The sequence below is a fragment of the Leptonychotes weddellii genome, chromosome 15, assembly GCF_054177405.1.
Source record: "Leptonychotes weddellii isolate Sample4059 chromosome 15, ASM5417740v2, whole genome shotgun sequence".
NCBI classification, from domain to species: Eukaryota; Metazoa; Chordata; class Mammalia; order Carnivora; family Phocidae; genus Leptonychotes; species Leptonychotes weddellii.
The window spans coordinates 38156063-38179076 of NC_138383.1; the positions used below are offsets into that span (position 1 = coordinate 38156063).

The 23014-nt window shown below is 48.5% G+C and overlaps 1 protein-coding gene across 1 annotated transcript in view; it reads left to right on the forward strand.

The window, feature by feature from the left end:
- The first annotated feature begins 4105 nt into the window (after nucleotides 1–4105).
- The window catches only part of ABR (ABR activator of RhoGEF and GTPase), a 173788-nt gene continuing 154879 nt past the window's right edge, over nucleotides 4106–23014 (forward strand). The window contains exon 1 of the mRNA XM_006734527.3: nucleotides 4106–5303. Coding sequence (XP_006734590.2) covers nucleotides 4256–5303 — 1048 coding nt within the window. The 5' untranslated portion in view covers nucleotides 4106–4255. The remainder of the gene's footprint in view (nucleotides 5304–23014) is intronic.

The window sequence follows — 23014 nt, forward strand, 5'->3', positions numbered from 1 at the left end:
GGACCCACGGTAGGGAAGGCTTTAGAGAGAAAGTCACAGGGGAGCTGGGCTTTGCTAGGTGAAAAAGGATCTCACCGGGTAGAGGAGGAAGTAGCCTGGCGAAAGAAGACATGAGAGACCAAGGAGTAACTGGGGGAATGATGACACACCTGGCGTGGCTGTCACAGGGGGCCTGGGGAGGCTGGAGGGTGTCTTCGTGGGGAGAACAGAGATGGAAAGCAGGGAAGGACACAAGGACCTGGGGCAAATAGTTTAGTCAGGAGATTATCCCAGAAAGCGGAAGTGAGAGAGACAGACAAGAAGGGAAAGTCAATAGAGAGTTCATTATGGATTGGTTACCACTGTGAACCACTGGGGCTCATTCCTGTTGGACCACTGAGTCAGAAATGCCCTCCAAAGAAGGAGCCTGGGGCATTTATTAAGCAGCTCTCATTTCTACTGTCCCTGGGGTGCCCGTGGGGATATTAACATCCCCCTTAGAAGCTTCCATCTGGGATGCCCTTGAGAGCCTTGAAACTTTGGAAAAAAAAAAAAAAACAGGGCAGAAGGTGGGAGAATCGTAGGGGTGGGGGTGCTTGAGGTGAGACCACAGCAGCCCATTGGAAGGGTCCACTGCAGCTGCAGCAGAAATCTAAGATGGACCAAAGGGAGATGGCATGGGACCCAAAAGCTCATAGGGAGACTCAGATTAAGGGACTGAATGGGTGCAGCCAGTGGAAGAAAAAATTCAAGAAATGGGGTTGGAAAAGTAGGCTGGGGGTCAGAGGATCCGTTGTGAAGAGTCTTATATGCCAGGTTACAAAGTTTAAACTTTATTTGCCAGACCCTGGCACCTAACAGGTGCTCAATAAATATAGTTCTTAAAAGATTGATTGATTGATTGATTGATTGATTTTAGAGTGAGTGGGTAGGTGGGGTAGGGGGCAGAGGGAGAGGAGAGAGAGTCTTAAGCAGACTCCCCCCTGAATGCGGAGCCCCATGCTGGGCTCTATCTCACGACCCCAAGATCATGACTTAAGCTGAAACCAAGAGTTGGATGCTTAACGAAGTGTATCACCCAGATGCCCCTACAGGGGTTCAGTAGATATTTATTGAATGAATGAATGCTAATGACAGATGCACCTGGACCAAACCCTTGCAAATCTACTGGGCTTTAGAATCCAGTAGATTAGCTGTGTGACTTCTAACCTCTTTGATCTTCTATTTCTCTCTCTCTTTCTCTTTCTGAAGTAGCAACAATAATACCTTTTTATGGGGTTGTTGTGAGGAATTAGATGAGATCAAAGATGTATGGCAACTAGAAGTATGGATTCAATAAATGTCAGCCACTCTACCCCTGCCCCCATGATGACCCAAAGTCAAGTAATAAAGCTGAACTATCCACCAGCTAGAGACAATGAAGGTTGCTCCTGGGATCTGTTCACAGAAGATGTATGCTGGCATTTCCAGCTATATTAGTCCTCGTGGAAAAAATTAGTGGTATTAGTAACAACTTCCTTGGACCAAAAGGGAATCATGCTGCTGTTTTAATTAAAGGACAGAGTTGAAACTATCCTCCTAGGGAATTTACAAATTCAGAAATTGATGTTTGTAGTAACTTACAGGGTTGTTTTTTTTTTTTTCCTTTGTGCATTTAAATGTACATATCGAAACATCTTCCAATCAATATGCTGTTGACTAGGGTCATCCATCCTTGCTGTGCTGCATTTCTCTCCCATTCTGAAATTTGAACAGAAGCCAAGATGCTTGTGGACTCCATTTGATGGAATACCCCTGCCCTGGCTCTCAGTAGGCATTGGGAGCTCCTCAGTCCTTCCCAGTAGACAGAAGAGATTGTGGCAGCCTCTGGGGAGGCAGGGAGAGACTATGAAGCTAAGGTGGGAGAGAAAGCAGCTTGAGGAACTAGGTGAAGGACTGAGAAATCACACAAACTGGGGAATACTCAATTAATGTATTTTAAAACATATCCATTCCTTCAGTTTGGCACAAGACAAACACTATGATGAGTCATGCCACTAGCACACCATTTTTTTTTTTTTAAGAGAGAGAGAGAAAGAAGAAAGGATATTGGGAAAATGAGTAAACACAGACTTTGTCAGGAAGGAAATTCCAGAGTTGAGAAGCCTCTGTGGGAAGCACATCTGCTCCTAGTCTGGAGTGATTCACAACTGGAGAAGCTGAGCAGGAGCTACAAGGTGGAGATTCATTCAGCTGCCTGCTCATTCATTCATGCATTCATTTCTTTCATTCAACAATGATCAGTTATCTCTCTACCACTCTCTGCAAGAAGCAGCAAGAATACAAAAGTGGAAAAGACACAAACCCTACCCTTGAGGGCTCTAAAAGTAGAGGAAACAAAAAATATCACTAATAGTTATAATAAATTGGAGCAAAGGCAAAGATAAAGACGTGGAGGAGATGCAGTGGTGGCACAAACCCAGAAATGTCTCCTCAGAGGTGGGGATCCCTTAGCTGAGTCTTAAAGGCGTTGGAATCCCCTAGGCAGCAGGGAATTATGCCTGTGTGTAGGGATGGGAGTAGGAGGAAAAGTCACTCGTAAAGAGGGAGACGTCTTTGAGGACAGAGTGGAGTTGACAATTCTAAAGCATAGGAGGAAGGCAGAGAGGTGGGCTAGGACTATGTGTGGGAGGACCTCCTGTGTGCAGAGTCTAGGCACCTGCCTGTCAGTAATGAGGAGCCACTGGAGGATTTTGAGTAAAAGCATGGCACTATCTCATTCATGGCTAAAAAATATCTTCCCGGTATCTTAGCAATAGCCAGCCTTGAAGGATGGGCTGAAAGGGATTGAAGAGTGGGAGTAGGATAGCTTGTTCAGACAGTTCAGGTGAGAGGCAAGTGGCAGGTGGCTAGAGGAAAAGGGTTGCTGAGCTTATCTCTAGGCCACAAAGGGCAGGAAGAATTTCCAGCTGCCAAGTCACTAGGCTCTTAGAATATCAATTTCCTCATCCTTAAAATGAAGGAAACGTGAATCACCAATAAGGTCCCCCGTTGCAACAAGCACGAGACAGTTTTTCAGGACCTCGCTCTGCAGACACTGGGGCCTCACCGGAAACCGTGGAAAGAGGAAGGGCAAAGTGCTCTGCAGCCACGTGCAGAGGGGAAAAGAAGCGGGAGCCCCCCATCCACTCCACCGCGAGTGCCCAGGCACCTGTCCCCAGCCCCTCCTTTCTATTCCTCCCTAGGGGAAGTGTGTGAGGCCACAAAGAGGAGGTGAAATGGAGGGCCTTCTTAGATGCCCAAGTGTCTAAGGCTCCTGCTGTCATGGTTTGATTCGGTCAGGCGGGAGTACTCTCAGCTTTGAAGACACAGGGGCCTCTAGCAGAGCCACTTGGAGCTGTCACCCTTGCCCATTTCTCCCCTGGAAAAGCTCTAAGGGAGCATTGGAGAGAGTGCTTTAAAGGGACTCGCAAAAACCAAAGTTCACTCCCCAGTTTTGGTTTAAACAGCTCTGTGATCTTGGACACGTTAGTTCAAGGCGCTCAATAAATCCTGGGTAGGGGTAACCCCGTCGGTCGGTAGACCGCCCCCTTTGACACCTGCCCTCGCAGCCGCGCCACCTCGCCTTCCCCCCACCTTCTCCTTCCCTGTCCAAGGCGCCGCGCTGGCTCTGGGCAGACGAGGCTGCGGAGAGCCGGGCGGCGGGAGGTTGGCTGGGAGCCCGGGGCGCCGCCGCGCGCTCCCTCCCCGGGGCTCCCGCCTCCGCCGGCCGCGCGGCCCCGCGCTCGGATGCAGGGAGCCCGCGCGGACAGCGCGCGGCTGCGGGAGCGGCGCCGCCGAGGCGGCGGGGAAGGTGCGAGCCCGGCCTACAGCGGTCAGCTCCGCGCGTCGCCGGCGCTGCTCCGGGGCGCGCCAGGGGGTGCCGGCCGGGCGCCACCGAGGCTCCGCCCCCGCCGCGGCTCTCCCGCGGCCCCCAGCCCGCGAGGCGCCCGGTCCGGCGGCAGGAGGTGCAGACCGCCGGCTCGGCGCGTCCGGCCCAGGGCGGGCCCAGGGCACCCAGACGCCCGCCTCCGCCGCGGGTGGCCGCTTACGTCAGGGAGGCGAAACCCAGAAGAAGGGGAAAAAAAGGCACAAGGGCGGAAGGGGAAAAACTTTTATTTTTTTTCCTATTTTCTTCTGGGGCTGAAGTGAAGGGCAGGCGACTGCGCCAGCGCGGGCTTCCGGGAAAAGCCCGGCGCGACCCCAGCCCGGGGCGCGCGGCAGAGCCGGGCCCGGGAGGCCCGAAGGGGCGGCCGCCATGTGGGACCCTCAGGACTTTGAGCGCCACTGGCAGGCCGAGTTCCCCGGGGAGGAGGCGCCAGTCATGCGGCTGGACTCGGTGCTGGACATGGAGCGGGAGCTGGAGCGCTGCAAACTCAACCTGAAGCGGCTGCAACAGGTGTTGGCTGAGGAGAAGTTCAAAGTCTCCTACCTGCAGGCGGCCCTGGCCGGGGAGAAGCGGGACCTCGGCTGCGGGCGCTTGGAGGGCGGAGACGGCGACAGCCCGGGAGCTTGGGCAGAGGAGCCGGCGCCGGCCAGGCGGGAGCGGGCGCTGCCACCGCGCGAGAAGGAGGTCGCCGCAGGCGGCGGCGGAGACCCCCCAGGCCCCTGTGGGTCGACTCCGGGGGTGGCCGCGAAGGCCGAGACTCCTCCCTCCGCGTGCCGGGACCTTCCCACCTGGCCCGGGCCGGCGGGGGCCGGGGGCGCGGTGCGCAGCTTGACCGCCGCCATCCACCAGCAGCTGCTGCAGCCTCGCCTCCTCTTAAGGCCCCAGGAGGACCACGCGCCCCCAGACCACGATGACACAGCCCCCAGCGCCCAGGGAGAGGAGTCGTCCTCCGGGACCCAAGCGGGGCGGGGCTCGGAGGAGGGAGAGCCGGACGCCTCGGTCGCAGATGATGGGGACAACAGCAGTGACCACGACTTCGAGATGGTGGATTTGAACGAGAAATTCGTCCTCGGCCACTTACTCGTGGCCCCCTGCCGGCTCGGGGCCCGCGATGAGGCCGAAAAGCCGGCGCGGGCGGGCAGCCCCCATCGCTGGATGCACCTGATCCCCGGGGGCTGGCGGCCCCAGCTCCGGAGCCGCGACCTGGAGCAGTTGGAGGCGGAGGCCAAGGACGGGCGGAGCTCGCCCCTGGCGGCGGAGGAGCACCCCCGGCGCGGGGCTCGCGAGCACCTCCCCCCGTGGCGGCGCAAGAGGTTCCTGCGGGTGCCGGAGCGGGACTCGCCCAGCCACAGCTCTCCCGAGAGGGGCAGTGACTGCAGCCACAACAGCTCGGACCACGAGGACGGCTTCTCTGCAGGTAGGCGCACCCTCGCGCATCCCGGGGGCTCCTGGCCCCTTCCTGCACCCCTTCCTGGCACATCTTGTTGGTCCTGTTTAACCTCAGGCGCTTGGGAAGGAGGGAGATAAAATTTATCTGTTTAGCTTGAAACCACTTGTAGAACTGGAAGAGAAAAAAAAAAAAAAGATTGTGCAACATGATTTCGCCTTGGGCGAGTTTGTGAAAATAAGCAGTTTGGCGATGCCAGGGGGTAATGGAATGGTGTGCTTGGCTACGCCCCGGGAGACATCTTTCACTTCGGGCCTCAGCCCTTATGCTCTGACTATGGTAACATCACCGCCCTCCCTCCCTCCAACTCATCTTCCACAGGTCGGTCAGATTCCTTTGCACCACAGGATAGTACCTTTCTCTACACAAACTACAGTGGCTCCCCATTTCCCCCAGATTCCTTGATGTGAAAGTTTAAATCTTGCACGTAATTCTCTGAACTTCTCCCTCATCTTTCCCAGCCTCTATCTTGTGTTCTGGCCAAACTGAAACATCCTGTCACTCAGGGAAAGGTACATAATCCTCACTGCCCCCTCCCTTTGCTGGCTGCCCCCCTTCCTAGAAGGCTGCACCTGATCTGTCAGCTTCCAGGAGCCTGAGTGGGAAGGGGAGGGCATAGAATCATAGTTTTCAAGCTGGCCTGGTGCCCAGAGATCATGTCTTGTGCAATATCTTCCTTTGACAAAGGAGAAAGCTGAAGCTCAGAAAGATTAAGTGCTTGTTGAAGTGAGTTGAGAGCCCCACTTGGGGCTTCTGTCATTTGTTGTTTCCCCTGACATCTGCCCTCTATTTTGAGGACAGGACCTGGTCCTAGCCATCTTTGAATCCCCTTGTGGCAGTCAGTATGGTGCCTTGCACATAGTAAGTGCTCACTAAATATTTCTTGAATAAATGGATGACTGCGTGGAACTGCATGTCTCCCAGCCACCCAACTCCTCATAGGTCAGGGAGTGGGAATGGGGCTGAGGAGGAAAGGACAGATAGGGATGTGAGGATGGCCTGTGACTGCTCCTTTGCTGCCCCTGGAACCGTCAGAATCTCCTCAGTCCTAGGGAAAGCATAAATTGATGTCTGGCTGGGTCAAATCGTGATCAGGAACTTAAGATGCCTTCCTGCTCGGTGAAAGAGGAAAAAAAAAAAAAAGAAATCACTGATGCTGGGATTGTTCCAAAATCTCCATTATTAGATCTTATCTGGGTGAGTTTGCATTTGAATGAAAAACTGTCCACTTTGCTAAAAGCACATTTGGAAGGTCCATCAAGTCATCTGTTGTGATCAATTACACTTATTCATTAGCAGAGACTGGCTGCTTTTCCCATAGGTAATGCTTTTGCTGCCCATGCTAGTAACATTTTTATGTGCCCCTGTAACTTAAGGGAAGAGTCTGAAGATTTCACTCTAGTGCCAAGATCCAAATACTGAATGGCAGCTACCCAAGTGGCCCAGAGCTGCTTCAGAGCTGGCTCCAATCCCATCTTCCCAGAGACCCACATCAGTCACCCCTTCAGGTATGCCCAGTGCACTGGATTTTCCCCAGGGAGTTATTTTTATTTCTGTGCGCCGTCTCTTCTCTCCCTAAGGGCATTCTAGCACAAAGAGCATCTTGATGCAGATTAGGAATTAGCATTCCCTCTGGCCTCACGAATTACAAAAGGTGCCTGCTCTGGGTGGACCAATGATAAAAAGATTCTCATCCCTCTAGATTAAAGACTCCGGCCCAGTCACATGTCTGGCATTTCTGTGGCTTTGGCTAGTGGTGCCTGGGCTGTATTTTAGGCCTCACTCCGGGACCCCACTGCAGGGCAGGCTTGTGGATAGAACCCCCTGGACAGCTGTTGTCGGGGCCCTGCCTCCAAAGCCTCCCCATGAGGAAGTGGCTGGGGCGGACATGCACATGCATACCTGCATGCACACATGTACGTGCATGCCTACATGCGTATACACATGTGCACCCAATCACGTACATGCGTGCATGTGCACACGGTCTTGGAGAAAGAGCCGTCAGACATACAGAAAGTCACTAGAGTGGATGGACTAAGGGCAGGGCTTTTCACCCTGTGAGTGGCAGCCCACTGAAATCAGTGTAGTGGGGAATGAAAGCATCGAGAGGCTTTCCTCAGCAACTCTTGGCCATCGTGCTTTATTTTTCTCCATAGCACTCACCAGATTACTGCTTCAGATGCTACAATTTTGCATGATGATCTTATTCACTCTCTATCCAGGAAAATGCAAGGTCCAAGAGGGCAAGGATTTTTATCTTTTTCATCCACTGACATAGCCCCAAAGCCTAGAACAGTGTCTAACACATATTAGGTATTCCATAAATATTTGTTGAGTGATATATTTTTTTAAAGATTTTATTTGTTTATTTTTGAGAGAGAGAGAAAAAGCACAACGGGGGGGGGGCGCAGAGGGAGAAGTAGACTCCCTACTGAGTAGGGAGCCCCATGCAGGGCTCAATCCCAGGACCCTGAGATTGTGACCTAAGCCGAAGGCAGATGCTTAACCGACTGAGCCACCAGGCGCCCAAGTGATATATTTTTTAATAGGATGGAATAGAAGAGAAAACATGGGAGTGAATGGTTGCCCGTTGTAATGGTGAGTATTTTCTGTTTTAAAACTTTGTTTCATTTATGTATAAATGTGTGAGTGTATATTGGGTCCTGATGTAGAATCTATTTCTTGCTGTGGATTGGACAAAAAGATTTGAAAATGCTGATAAAGACTATGGGCTTTGTAGCTAGACTGCTCATGTGAACTTGGAAGAAGTTATTTGAATTTTCTGTGTCTCGGTTTCCTCATCTGTAAAATGAGACTAATAAGCACTGCTTACATCATACCGTTGATAGGAGTAATAAATGGGATTTTGTTTCTAAAGGGCTTTGAACACGTCTTGACACGTAGTAGGTACCCACAGTGTTAACTAACCATGACTACAGGTCATTTTCTTTGAGTTGATGCTTCAAAGATTCTCATTCCCAGACCATTCTGAATCACAGGTGGTTTGGTTTTCTATGAGTCATGTGTTGTTTTCCTAGCTTGGCTCTGGTTCTTTCTAGAAACTTCCAGGAGCAGGGCAGGACCCAGGGCCAAGTCTTGGCTCATGACGCTCTCTTTCTGGCTTGGCCCTCATGTTTCTCCTTCACTGGCAATCATGCCCATTATTTGTATTCAGAGATCCTCAACTGAAGGTTGGGTTTTATTGGGCCATTCAGTCTCGAGGTCTTAAGGAGAGAGAGCCACGTGAGAGGCACATAAAAAGGCCCAGAGGGAGAGATGCCCCCCTCCTTGGAAAAGGTCTATTTTCTCTTATGAGAGGTAGATTCCCATCCAAAGACACATTTGGATCTGTTTCTACCCATAGTAGCCAACCCTGAGTATAAGTTAGAATGCCAGTTCTTTTTTTTTTAAAGATTTTATTTATTTGACAGAGAGCGCGCGCGCGCATGAGAGAGAGCACAAGCAACAGGAGCAGCAGAGGGAGAGGGAGAGGGAGAAGCAGGCTCTCCACTGAGCAGGGAGTCCAACTTGGGGCTCGATCCCAGGACCCTGGGATCATGACCTGAGCCGAAGGCAGACACTTAATCGACTGAGCCACCCAGGCGCCCCTGTGTGCATTATTATGATTTGCTTCATTGCTGAAGCCCCCAGCAGACCCCTGCCCATCTGCTGCTGGGGTTAACCCTCAGGGCTGCTACCCACCCATGGGGCTCCTGGGTGGACAGACCACCTGCTGTATTTTAGATCTCCCCTCTTCAGCAGGGCACTCTTGGGCAGACACAACTGCATGTCCACATGCGGAGGCCACGCGGTGACATGCTTCCTTACCCCTCCTGCCATAGAGGTTGGTCGACATTTCCTTCTCAGGGCTTCTGCCTCTCTTCTGGAGCCTGTGGCCTCCCCTGTGCCACATCTGTACTCCTTTTGCACCAAAGTACACTCTTCTAGCAAAGCCCAAAGGTGGCTTTTCAGCGTCAGGCATCCTCTTGACTGGCAAACAATTCATCTGATATTCTGGTTGTAGTTCGGATGACAAAGTAAATATCATTAGTATTTTAAATTGGCAGCATTTTCTTCTTGCCTTAAACTCTGCTCTGTGGAGGGCAAGTGGTCTCTGTTTTGGCTGGCCCTTGAAATCCTTCATTTGTTCATTCATCTAACTCAACAAGAATTTATCAAGGTCTTACTTCATGCCAGGTCTCTGTTAAGGCCCAAGACTGCAAAAGTCGGTGACCTGCCTTTATGGTTCTCACTAACTCTTTGGCTCCTGGGGTAGATAAAGAAACAGCTTTCCATCAGGTAACTTGGTACATCCTGAAATGAATGACTAAGGACTGTTCATCTGGATCTTAGTGACATTCAAGAGTCTAGAAGAGGAAGAGATCTTAGAGTACATCTACTCCTGCCCCTCTCCAGACAGAGCCCCTGAGACCTAAAAGTAACCTCAAGGTCACACACTTATGACCCTCAAGGCTGGGCTCATGAGCCAGGACGAGGCTCTTTCCATTGTCCTGTGGCCTTTTCTTTCTTAGAATTTGAAGCAGAGAACTCTAAAGACATAAGTTCTGTCAAAGTCGTGGTGACAGGAACAGTAGGCCACCACCTTTAGCCTCCTAGCCATCTCAGGGGGTGGAAATTACTAGTGCTATTTTATAAGTAAGGCGCTGAAGCTAGGAGAGGTTAAGAAATGTACCCAGAGTCAAACAGCTCGTGATGGAATCAGCTTGAACTCAGGGCAGTCTTAACAAAAAATCACACTCTTTAACTTCCAACATGTAGTGCTGTCCTCAGCCAGCTCTAGAATTCTAGATTTCTGAACTTGGGAGACCCTGCCATCAGATTCTGCCAGGCTGCCAAAGGAGATTTTTTTATTTTTAATCTGCATATGCAGTGCACTTCCTATTAGGTACGCATGTTACCTAAATCATTTGTAACCGGATGGGTTTTTTCCCCCTTCCCTCGAGTGACTGATGAGATTTTAGCTCCAGGAAGAATTCCTTGTGTTCAGTGGTTGTATCTGAATAACTTAATTCAAAGTATTGAGTTTTTGGCCTTAGCTGTGATAGAGTATTTTTTTTTTTCCATTCCCTGGTGCGGAGAGATATTAAAACACTCTCTGAGACACATGAGCCGCTGGTTGGCTATGATTCATTTATCACTGGAGTTGACATTTTGTCACTGTTTGCTTGGTTTCTCAATGCTTACTTCCATCCGCCCCTCACCCCCACCATCTTAGCACTATCTACACCTCAGGAGCACTCGACCAGCCAGCCAGGGAGTATGGGTGGGTTTGTTTAACAAGTCCTTCCTCCTCTACACATAGTAAACACAACCAAGACTCAAAACTTTTCTTTTGCTCATCTATTTGTTTTTCCTCTGGTTAAGAGAGTATTCACAAAAACAATTGACTCTATACTTGGTTCTGGGTCTTTATGTTTGAAAATCAGGATCTTGACCAATTTTCCTGGCTTTGAAAAAATGGGACAAACACATTCCTCATCTGACAAATGGAGTTGTTGGGAGCCAGCTTACAGGGTTGTGAGGCTTACATTGGGTAAGTTACTGACTCTCTCTAAGCCCCAGGTTCCTTGTCTGCCAGATGCAGGTAATGATAGGACTATGTCATAGACGTGTCATGAAGCATAAATGAGATAAGTGTGTGGAGAGTGCATAGCCCAGGGCCAGGCACACAAGCATTTAATAAAGCTTGGTGGTGGTGTTATTATTCTAAGTCCAGGCCACAGCTCATACTCCTGTCTCTTCATGTAATGAAGTTCCCCCAGCCTCTTCTTCTGCCTCTTTCTCTCCTTTCTTACTCCCTCCAGGTCCACGGGTGTTTCGCTCCTTTGGAGGGAGACAGCTTTCTTCTTCCTTTTTTTCTTTCTTTTTTTAAAGATTTATCTATTTATTTTGGAGAGAAAGAGGGAGAGCGTGCGTGTGGGGAGGGGCAGAGGGATCGGGAAAGGGAGAGAAGCAGACTCCCTGGTGAGCACAGAGCCTGCCATGCCATGGGGCTCCATCTCACAACCCCGAGATCATGACCCAAGCTGGAACCAAGAGTTGGACGCCCAACCGACTGAGCTCCCCAGGCACCCCAAGCTTTCTTATTGCTTTGTGGTCCCTGGTCCTTCCCCAGTCAATCCCTGTTTTCCCTGACATCTACAAAACCATCATCTGGCTTCTCTTTATTTCCTACTCTCTACCCACTTGATTTCAGCCAGTGCTCATTCCTGCCAGTGTCTTCCCCTTTGCTCTTTCTGGCATTTGAGATGCCCTTCCATCCCCACCCACCCTTCCTTTAAAGCCTGGCTTTTCCGTGGAAACTTGTGTTAGTTAAGATACGGGTTTGCTGCATATGACAAAACCCACAAAAATAGTTTAAGCAAAATAGAGGTTTATTTCCCTTTCAAGTAAAAGAATGCCAGAAGCAAGCAGTCCAGGGAGAGTATGGTGACTCCATGATCATCAGGAATTTGGGCTTTTTTGTATTCATGCTTTTCTCTCTCAAGGTTGCCTCATGGTCCAAAATAGCTGCTGGAAATCCAGCCATCACACTCATGTTTCAGATGAGAATTAGAAGAAAGGGAGGAAGGACACATGAGTGAGTGGCAGCTGTTGGTCTGCCTTTTAAGGCACTTTCCTGGTAGCCTCTCCTAACAATTTCTGTTTAGATCTCATTAGCCACCTCTAGCTACAAGGGAAGCTGGGAAATGTAGTATTTTATCTGGGCATACGGCCACCTCAAATAAAATAGGGGCTCTGTTACAAGGAAAAATGGAAGAATTGATATTGAGTAGGCAGCTAGCATCCTCTGGCACAAGCCTTTTCCAACTACTCCAGCCCATCTTGTGGTTCTTAGAGTGAGCCCCACACTCACACAATTGTCTTATTATTTTGCCCTCTATTAATTCATTGACCCAACGAACAAATGATGACTGATCCACTGCTCTGTGCAAGGCACAATGCCTTTTATATGTTTACTGTGAAGTGTTGCTTTCCAACTCAGAGGTTAGCTTGGCTGCTTGAGAGCAGGACCCCAGCTTATGCCTCTTTTTTCCTCCCTCACAGTATCCTTCACGGGGCTGGGCACAGGACAGGCACTTGATAAGTACCTGATTGATTTTGGAATATCACCAATGGGAAGTTTGGTGAAAAAATAAATCGCCTGCCTCGGCACTAGGCTGGAAAATTCTGGTTGTGTAAGGCTTGTTTCTGGCTCATTGTGGTTTTGGGGAGCATGGGGCACGGGTCATCTCTAAACATCAGAGCTGCGCTGCATAGACACATGGACTTGTCCAGGTGTGGGGAAGGGCTTGGCTATTTTGGAAACCGGATGAGTTTGTATACCAAACTAGAATTACAAGCAGAAATCTCTGTGCCCACCTGATTTTCTTTACCACCACTCTGTGCAGCTGTATTTACACCATGCGAGTCTTGCTCAATATCTCTGCACCGCATAGCTGCAGACTCAACCTTCAGTCTTTCTGCAGTGAGTGTGGACTTGGTTCCTGTTGCTGTCTTCCCGTTTGAGCCTTGCTCTAGTCTGCCTGAGACGAGGCTGTCTGAAGGGAGCTTGCCTAGAGCTTATGTCACATCTTGTGGCTGCTGAGAAAATGATTGTTTTAAAAATTTCATTGGCCACTTAGGAGGAGAAGAACCTGAATATGTTTAGCAACTACTACCTGCGAGGCGCTATGTTAAGTGTTTAACTTGCATGATCACATATAATATATGTGAGAATATATGATCACATATAACAGTCTACTGTTCTTTACCACTGTTCTCATTTGGCAGAGGAGGAAACTGAGGCTCTGACCAGTGACCTCACAAGCCCAGGTTCCCTTAGGGCTCAGGGGTGGGGTTGTTTCTTTCTCCTGTTTAAAAAATTAATTAGTTATTTTTATTGGGAGATAATTCACATCGTCTATAACTCACCCCTTTAAAGTGTACAGTCGTGAGTTTTTAGTAAAGTCACAAAGTTGTGCGACCATCCCTCATCTCTAATGCCGACCATTTCCATCCGGGGGGTGGGAGGACAGTGTTTGAGTCCTAGGCTTCTCCTGTAACCACACCAGTTCCTCTTCTAACTCACCCCATGCAGTGACTTAAAATAACTAGGCCCGATTTGGGGGGACATCAGGGCGCGTTCGGGTGAGATGGGGCAGGAAAGGGCCATCGCTTCTTCAGTTGCTTTCCCGTCATTGCGATGGCCCTGGTGCCCCTTTGAATTCCCTCCCGGGCCGCACCCCACCCTGTCTGTGTTTCCTGGACTTTGGGTAGGGGGGCAGAACACCCCCAACTTGAGTTCCATGAACACCCATCATTCCTGCCCTGGAGTTGTGGTTGGCAGGGTGAGTAGGCGCCCTTGCTCTGACCTGTGTCTTATTTGCCTTTGTAGCCCCAGAATGTCACAGCACATATAGGATGTGCTCCAACAATGTTCATGAATATCTAGACTTTGATTTCATTGCCCCTGATGTAAACCAGTGCAATAACGTCTTGTTCTGCCTCTGGCCTCAGCCTTTCTCCTCCAGCCCCCCTCCCCATGGCTTCCACATGAAAGCCAACAGGATTGCTCTTGCCCCTAAATCTAATTATGCACCCCCTGCTTGCATTCTTCAGTGACTCTCTGCCACCTACAAAGTAGAATTGGAGCTTCTTAGATGCAAATGTACCCAGCCATTTGTGATCCGGTCCACCCTCATCTTCGCCCTCCCCCACCCCATACAGTCAGACGCTTGACGCTCTAGCAATACTGAACTGCTTGTAGTTTCCAAACATACCTTGCATACTTGTTCCCCTGTGTGTGCTACACCCTTTCCCTGGAATGCCCTTTCCATATTTGCCCATAGGACAAATGACTGTTCATCCCTCAGGTCTCAGCTAGGAGGCTACTTCATCCATAAAGCCTCCCCTGCTTTCCTGGGTAGACCTGAGAGCTGGGGGTCAGTTAGGCGTGCACTTGGCTGCAGGTAAGAGAAAACTGCCATAATGACTGTGGTATGCAGAATAATGGCCCCCAAATATGTTCAGGTCCCAATCCCTGAAACCTATGAGTATGTTACCTTACAGGGCAAAAGGAACTTTGCAGGCGTGATCAAATTAAGGACCTTGAGAGGCCCTGGAGTGGCTCACTTGGTTAAGTGTCTGAATCTTGATTTCAGCTCAGGTCATGATCTCAGGGTCATATGATCGAGCCCCACGTCCGCACTCAGCATGGAGTCTGCTTGAGATTCTCTCTCTCCCTCTGCCCCTCCCACCACTCGGGCACACTCTGTCTCCAAAAAAAAAAAAAAAAATAAGGACCTTGACATGGAGAAATAATTCTGGATTATCCAGGTGGGCCCAATGTAGTAATGAAGGTCTTAAAAATGGAAGAAGGAGGTAGAAGAGGTCAGAGTGATGCAATGTGCTGAGGACTCAACTCACTGTTGCTAGCTTTGAAGAGGAAGGAAGGGGGCCTTGAGCCAAGCAGTGTGAGCAGCCTCTAGAAGCTGGAAAAGGCAAGGGAACTAATTACCTTCTAGAGCCTCTGGAAAGGAACCCAGCCCTGCCAGCACCTTGATTTTAGCCCAGTGTCAGACCCTGTCGGACTTCTCCCCTATAGATAATACATTGGTATTGTTTTAAGCCGCAAAACTTGTGATAATTTGTTAACGGCAATAGAAACTAATACAGTGACTTGACCAGATAGGGATTTGTTTTCCTCCAGTCCTAAGAACTCCAGAGGCAGGCTTTCTGGGATGGCTTAGCAGTGAGTCAGGACCCCAGACTTTCCCCATTATGTAGCAGAAAGGTGTTTGTCCTCTTGCCTGTTGCCTCAGGGTTAAAAAAAATCTGCTGCATCACCAGATGTGTGCTCAGGTTTCAGAGAGGGAGTAGGGTGCAGAGGACTGTAGTATTCATACTGGATGTCCCTTTAAAAAGCTTTCCCTCAAACCCTACCCAGCAACTGCTGCTTTCACGCTATTGGCCCAACATCACAGGGCCATAATCAGCTGCAGGGAGGGCTGGGGGGACCAGGGGTTTCAGGTCTTCAGCCTCTGTTGTAAAGAACATTAAGGAGAGAAGGAGATTGTGATTGGCTTTTGGAAAACCAGCTTCTTCCTTGCACTTTGTACATTTACTCATTTGAGCAATTATAATACGGTTTAAAAACGTTTGCCTCTCTGTCTCCCCCCACTGGATTCTAAACCCTTAAAGCTTACGTGTGTTAGAAAAGGACTACTTTTTAAAATTCTAGTCTCCCTGCCCCTAGCACAATGCTGATGTATTGTATTTGGAGGTTTTTTGTTTGTTTGTTTGTTTTAAAGATTTTATTTATTTGAGAGAGAGAGAGAGAGAACGAGTGGGGGGGAGGGGTAGAGAGAGAAGCAGACTCCCTGTTGGGATCATGACCTGAGCCGAAGGCAGAGCCACCCAGGGGCCCTGGTGTATTTGTTAAACAAATAAAAGAATGATTGTGTTTTTTCAAGAATTTTGTGGGATTTGGACCATCTGGGCAGACAGTTGGGGTCTCTAAGCATTTAAAGACCTTTTACTTTTTTCTCCTCCTCTTCCTCCTCTTTGCTTTGAGATTTATTTATTTATTTTGAGAGAGAGAGAGAATGTGTGCAAGTTGGGGGGAGGGGCAGAGGGAGAGGGAGAGAATCTCAAGAAGACTCCCCACTGAGTGCAGAGCCCCACGAAGCAGAGCTCCATCTCATGACCCTCAGATCACAACCTGAGCCAAAATCAAGAGTCAGACACTTAACCTACTGAGCCACCCAGGCACCCCTTCTTTGCTTTTATCTTTATCTCTTCCTCCCCCTTCTCTTTTTTGGGGGGCCAGTAGGACCAGCTGATAAGACACATTCTAGAACCATTATTCTCAAGGGCTGTGGTTTTTCTTCCTGAAGCCATTTTCAAACTTCATATGCCCCCGAGGAGATTTTGACGTGTGCATTTCTACCTTACTACCCTGTCTGCCTGCCCACCAGTTCAGAATCTGCTGTGGGAGGTTGTTGTTTCCTGAAGGTGGACAATACAGGAAAAAGATAATACTCCAAACCTGACCAACTCATGGAGACCTGTGCTAGTCGTTAGGACTGTAAACTAAATATTTTGATTCCCTCTTGGTTTCCAGGAGCATGGTAGGTAGGATTACATTCCTGGTTCCCTTGAGATTGGGTAGAGACCGTTGCTTAGTTCTAACCAGTGAGTTTGAATGGAAGTGATGTGTGCAACTTCTGCCGCAGAGCATTTAATGCTGGTATGAGACCTCTTTTCCCTTTGCTACTGGAATGTACAGATGGTGACTGTTCAGTCAGCCTGGGTCCTAGAGGGAGGGCAGTACAGAGCAGAACTCCCAGTCAATCCTCAGTGGACATGCACTAGAGTGAAAAATAAACCACTGTCGTTGTAAGCCACTGAAATGTTTGGTGCTCTTTGTTACTACAGCATTACCTAGTTTGTCCTGACTGATACAAATATCTGACTTACATTCATAAAGAAGAATGGCTCTTTGGAACTTCAGAAATCAAAGTATTTTCCTCAAAACCTCTAAGCTCCTGGGGCACCTGGCTGGCTCAGTCAGTAGAGCATGTGACTTTTAATGTCAGGGTCATGAGTTCAAGCCCCACATTGGGCATGGAGCCTATTTTTAAAAAAAAGAAAGAAAGAAATGCAGAATCTCAGGCTCCACCCTGAACCTGCATTAAAACAAAACAAAACAAAACAAACCTCTGAGTTGGTCACTAAGACCAAGGGGTAGCCATAGCTGTTTGTGGGTATATATCAGAGGGTGGGTCTCAAAAATGTGAAAAACAATGTTAGAAATGGCTAAATTGTTTCACCATTGTTTTATTCGGTGATTTGCTAGAAGGATTTATAAGACTCAATAGCAGATTATACTCATGGCTAAGATTTTTTTTACAGAGGATACAGAACAAGAGCAGCAAGAAAAATATATGTATGGACGGACACAAGAGAGGTCCAGCATAGGCTTTGATGTCCTTCCTTGCCTGAGGCCGTGTGGGAGTGCCCTCTCTCTAAAAGCAAACTCAAAGACATAGGTGGAATATCTACTCCCAACGAGTGGGGAGTTGTTTGTAGGGAGTCTGTAGGGAGTCTGTTTGAGTCTTAGGGTTTGAGACTATTTTGGGTGCTGGTCACATGAGCATATCCTGATAAATAACCAGCCTTGGCAACCAAAAATAGGAACCCCAAAATGAAACCAAATGTACAATCACCAATCTTGATGTTTGTGCCAGAGGACCAAACACGCCATCACAGCATGGTCCACTGTTCCAGGTGCAAGATCATGAAATCACTAACATCGTGAAAAGGATACTAGAATTAAAAACCATGGAAACCTATCTTGTCCACAATGTCATTGATCTGGTAGTATATTCACTCTATTTGTGAGGGTAGAAGGCCTAAATGTCTGAGTGCTGAGATCTCTGATAAATGTGATTTCCTTGGGGATTTTGCACAATGAGGGTGCTGCTCAGAAAAGTTTCAGAAGTGCAGTGCAATTTTTCAAGGTCTTTGTTAATTAGACTTTGGGGGCCAATACTGGCCACCTACTCACCACTTACACATTATTTCAAAGGCAGATTTGTAAGCAGAAGTTTGACCATCTGTAATTTGGGGACCACCTGACATTATGAAATGGTTTTGCCATGCTGAGTGTTTATTAGAATATAGATTGCACACATACTTTATCGCCCATGAAACTGAGTATTATTATTATTTTTTTAAAGATTTTATTTATTTATTTGAGAGAGAGAGAATGAGAGAGAGCATGAGAGGGAGGAGGGTCAGTGGGAGAAGCAGACTCCCTGCCGAGCAGGGAGCCCGATGCGGGACTCGATCCCGGGACTCCAGGATCATGACCTGAGCCGAAGGCAGTCGCTTAACCAACTGAGCCACCCAGGCGCCCGAAACTGAGTATTATTATTCCCATTCTCTACTAATAAGTCTAGAAACATTGAGTCACTTGCCCAAATCACACAGCTAATAAAGGACAGAGCTAGGATTGGAACCCAGCTCTTTCTGGGGCCAAAGTTACTCTAGTACAACCCACCACTAACTCTTTTTTTTTTTCTTTTTAAGATTTTATTTATTTATTTGAGAGAGAGAGAGCATGAGCAGGGGAGAGGCAGAGGGAGAAGCAGGCTTCCCTCTGAGCAGGGAGCCCAACATGGGGCTCCATCCCAGGACCCTGGGATCATGACCTGAGTTGAGGGCAGACGCTTAACTGACTGTGCCACTCAAGCGCTCCTCTTTTTTTTTATTTTTTTTATTTTGAGTGAACGCTATAACCCACCATGGGGCCCCAACTCCCAATCCCGAGATCAAGAGTCACATGCTTTACCAACCAAGCCAGCCAGGCGCCCCCCTACTACTAACTCTTAATCTCTCTAGGCTACATCTCCTCACCTGTAAAATAAAAAAGGTGATTAGACTAGAGGTTTTCCCGGCCTAACCTTTATGAGCCAGTAAGTTAGATGAACTGGTAGTCTGGACCAAGTAATAGTTTTGTTTTGTTTTGTTTTGTTTTAGATTTTATTTATTTATTTGAGAGAGAGAGAATGAGAGAGAGAGAACACATGAGAGGGGATAGGGTCAGAGGGCAAAGCAGACTCCCTGCCGAGCAGGGAGCCTGATGCGGGACTCGATCCAGGGACTCCAGGATCATGACCTGAGCCGAAGGCAGTCGCTTAACCAACTGAGCCACCCAGGCGCCCCTGGACCAAGTAATAGTTAAGAGCCTGGCTTTGAATCAGAGAAATCTGGGTTTGGATATACTATGTAGGCCACTTGTTATTTGTGCCCTTAACCAAGTCACTTCACCCTTCTATAAACCTATTTTCTATTCTGTACAATGGAGATGATTATACTTCACCTGGTGTTGTAAAGACTAAATGAAATAATGTACAGAAAATATGTGGCACAGCGCCTGGCATCCAGTAAGCTCTGTGTAAAAGCAAACAGCCACTGGTATGATGGTCAAGAGTGTACTGTCTAGGACCACAGTGCCTGGGTTCAAAGCCCAGCTCTGCCACTTCACTGTTAATTTTTTTGTGCCTCAGTTTCCGTATCTGTAGACAGAGTGATAATAACATGGTATCAATATCAAATTAAGTTGGTGTAAAGATTAAATAACTTAATATATAAAGCTCTTAGAAAAGCACCTGACACACAGTATATAATGTGTGCTGGTTAAGTTTACTGTTATCATCACAGTTATTACTGGTTTGGCCATACATATTGCTGAAATAGTAAGGGTGAAAAATGGTACGTGGCTCCTCTTGTTGCCTGGGCATATCCTTAACTGAAACCCAAGGCTTCTGGAAATCCTGCAGTTTGAATAATCCAAGAGCTGGAGCAGCGGAGCATCCAATTACGGATGCCTCACAGCTGCAGCCCAGGGAGGAAGGTGAGGCCTCGGCACTGTCTCGCTGAGGTTGGTCCTATTATGGAGAAAGCCCTGCTTTGTATGCAGCTGCCTTGTCTTCAGTTTGGCTGCATAATTGTGCCTTTTTGTTTCATTATAAAGCATCTTGAGGAATTCAGAGCCCCCCTCCCGCTGATAGCAGTGAAAGCCCCAGAGTGTCCATCTCTAATGAGCCTCGGATGCTCTGATGGCCCTACCAAGGCAGCCAGGCAGGGAGCACGCACACAGGCCCTGGCCGCTGGCCGCTAGCCGCCGGCTCCCTTTGAGCCCCGGCCGCCACTCCGGACTTCATTAGGGGGCTCCCTGAATACCCCCAGGATCCTCCATGCCTGTCCTCATTGTCTCAGAAGGGGATGGAGCTGCTTCCTTGAATGCTGGGCTCGTTGGTAACCTTTGTGGGCCAGCAGTGAGAAAACAGAAATTAATTATTCATATCCATGAGCCTGAAGGAGCTGCTGTTTGCAGAGCTGACTCCCCTTCTGGCTGCCAGACTCAGAACTCCCCAGGGCCTTTGAGCAAGCAGGAGACGGCACAGCCCTGGGAGACAGCTACCCTGAGAGCCGGGTAGGCAGGTGGCCAGCCCTGGGTCACATGCGGTCTGCCCGGGCAATTTGTTGGGGCTGCAGAAGCTTAAAACAAAAGGGAAACAATTTGAAATCCGGAAACTTTCCATAAAAGTCTGGATTTCCGGCTTTTCTTGAAAGATGAGAAGATCTCAGGTACCTGTGGAAATCATCAGGTTGTGCTGAACAGCTGACCCCTTCAGACCGGGCATGATTTTGCTAATCGCCTCAGCTCTCGTCTGGTCCTGTTTTCCACTCACATTGTGAGGGGTGTGTGTATCCTGTAGCGAACAAGCACGACTCTGGAGCTGGACTGCCTGCCTGGCCTCCTGCCTCTGCCACGTACAAGCTCTATAACCTTAAGCAAATTGCTTAACTCCTGTGGGCCCCGGTTTCCTCATCTGCAAATTGGGGGTTATATTAATAGCTTGCCCAATAAATGGGTGAGAACCGAGTGAGTTAGTGTAAGCGCTTAGAGCTGCCTGTCACATCATAAGCGCTGCTTAGGTGTTGATAGCTACTGGCCTAGTGTTTTCGGCATCTTGAGATTATAGTCCTTGTCTTAAAGAGTTTTCCATGGAAGAAGAAAATGTTATTTCTTTCCTAGTGTGCGTCTTCACTCACTAATAAGTCTTTCCTGCCTCCTCCAGCCCCTAATCTCAGCACCTTGGAGTAAGCCATCAGAATAGTGCTACCCTGTGTAACAAACCAACTCCAACATGTCAGTGGTTTAAACAGCTGAAGTTTCTTCTGGTTCTCGTGACAGTGGGTGCAGGCGTTCCTGATGCGCAGGTTTGCTTCCCGTGGTCCACTTAGAACACAGGTTCCCAGGCTCTTGTGCATGGGCCCTCCTCTAGGTCCTGGTAGTTCTCAGCTTCCAGAGGGTACTGGGCAAACAAGAGAGGGAAGACACACGTGCTTCTTAACTCTTCTTAACCCACAAGTGATACCCATTTCTTTCACTCGCATTGCATTGGCAGAGACAAGGCCTGTGTCCCCTCTTAGACTCAGGGGTCCTGGCAAGTGTGGCCCCTAACAGGCAGCTGCTTCCCTGCGACAGCCAGGCTCTGGGAAGGGGGCTGGGGCGGGAATCTTTGGTGGACCCTCAGCTGCCTTTGCCACCACGGTCATAGTAAAGACGCCCCAAATCAACATCTCCCCGGGCTTATTTCTTTGTTGCTACTTTTAGCTCAGGGAGGGTGACTGCCTTTTTGTTTTTTGTTTGGTTTACTGTGGGAACAAGGAGGGAAACAACCTTTTTATTTTTATTTTAGTTTATTTTTTTTAAGATTTTTAAAATTTATTTGACAGAGACACAGCAAGAGAGGGAACACAAGCAGGGGGAGTGGGAGAGGGAGAAGCAGGCTTCCCGGCGAGCAGGGAGCCCGATGCGGGACTCGATCCCAGGACCCTGGGATCATGACCTGAGCCAAAGGCAGACGTTTAACGACTGAGCCACCCAGGCGCCCCCAACCTTTTTATTTTTAATTTCACGCTTCAAATTCCTATATACCATAAGAGCATTGATTTAGGGTATCAAAATTAGATTTGGGCAGTAACATTTCATCTGAGTTACTTATTTGGAGAGACAGGCAACTTAATCACTGTGCTTATATATTCATTGAGAGAGCAGGCCAACTTAGAGGAAAAAGACATTTACAATCAGAATTTTTATATTCAAATCTTAAATCTCTCTTTTTTTACTTCTTTTAAGTTGGGTTAAAGTAGGTAATTTAAGCTTGTTACAGCAGTTACTCGTGGAGGAGGTGTATGTATATATAATACAATCAAATGTATGTATCATAAATTTTAAAAAATTGATGAAAGCCAAAGTACATTTTTAGGAGGGACCCTTTAAAAGCTGATCTTTAGGATTAAGGAAAAAAGAAACAAAAAGATGTCCTATACAGCACTTCACATCGCTTCAAAATAGAAATTGCCACACACTGCCTTCTTTTAACCAGTTTGTTTCTTTGGAACCACAGGGCCTGTCACATCTTTGAAGAAGTGAGATCACTGTGGGGTTCAGACGGCGTCTTTGCCGCAATTGGCGGACAATCTCCAAGAAGCCAGCACAGAACTTTTATGACCTAGGACAGTGACCTCAGTGACCTTCATTCAGACTTAATTAGTTTGCTCCCTGGCTCCCCGATTGACTGACATCTTTCTTGGTCCCTGCCAATCAGTCTTGAGGTGAATCAGCTGTAGTCACAGAATGGAAAGAAAACACAGAATCGGCAGTTTTTTGTCTGACTGCTTCGCAGGCTGACCTGACTCACACCCCGAGCACGTTACAAAAGCAAGGGGTTTTAGAAACTGAGAGGTGGAAATAGCCAGCTCTCTTCCTTGGTCCCTGGGCTAGATAGAGCTTGTTTAGTGTCATACCTCAAAGAAAAATGTGTGTTAGAACAAACTCTGGATCTCTGCTTGTGGTCAGATGAGTTGACTCTTACTGATTCTTTGTGGCTCCATTCAAGTATTTTTTTTTTTTTAAAGATTTTATTTATTTATTTGAGAGAGAGAGAATGAGAGACAGAGAGCATGAGAGGGAGGAGGGTCAGAGGGAGAAGCAGACTCCCCGCCGAGCAGGGAGCCTGATGCGGGACTCGATCCCGGGACTCCAGGATCATGACCTGAGCCGAAGGCAGTCGCTTAACCAACTGAGCCACCCAGGCGCC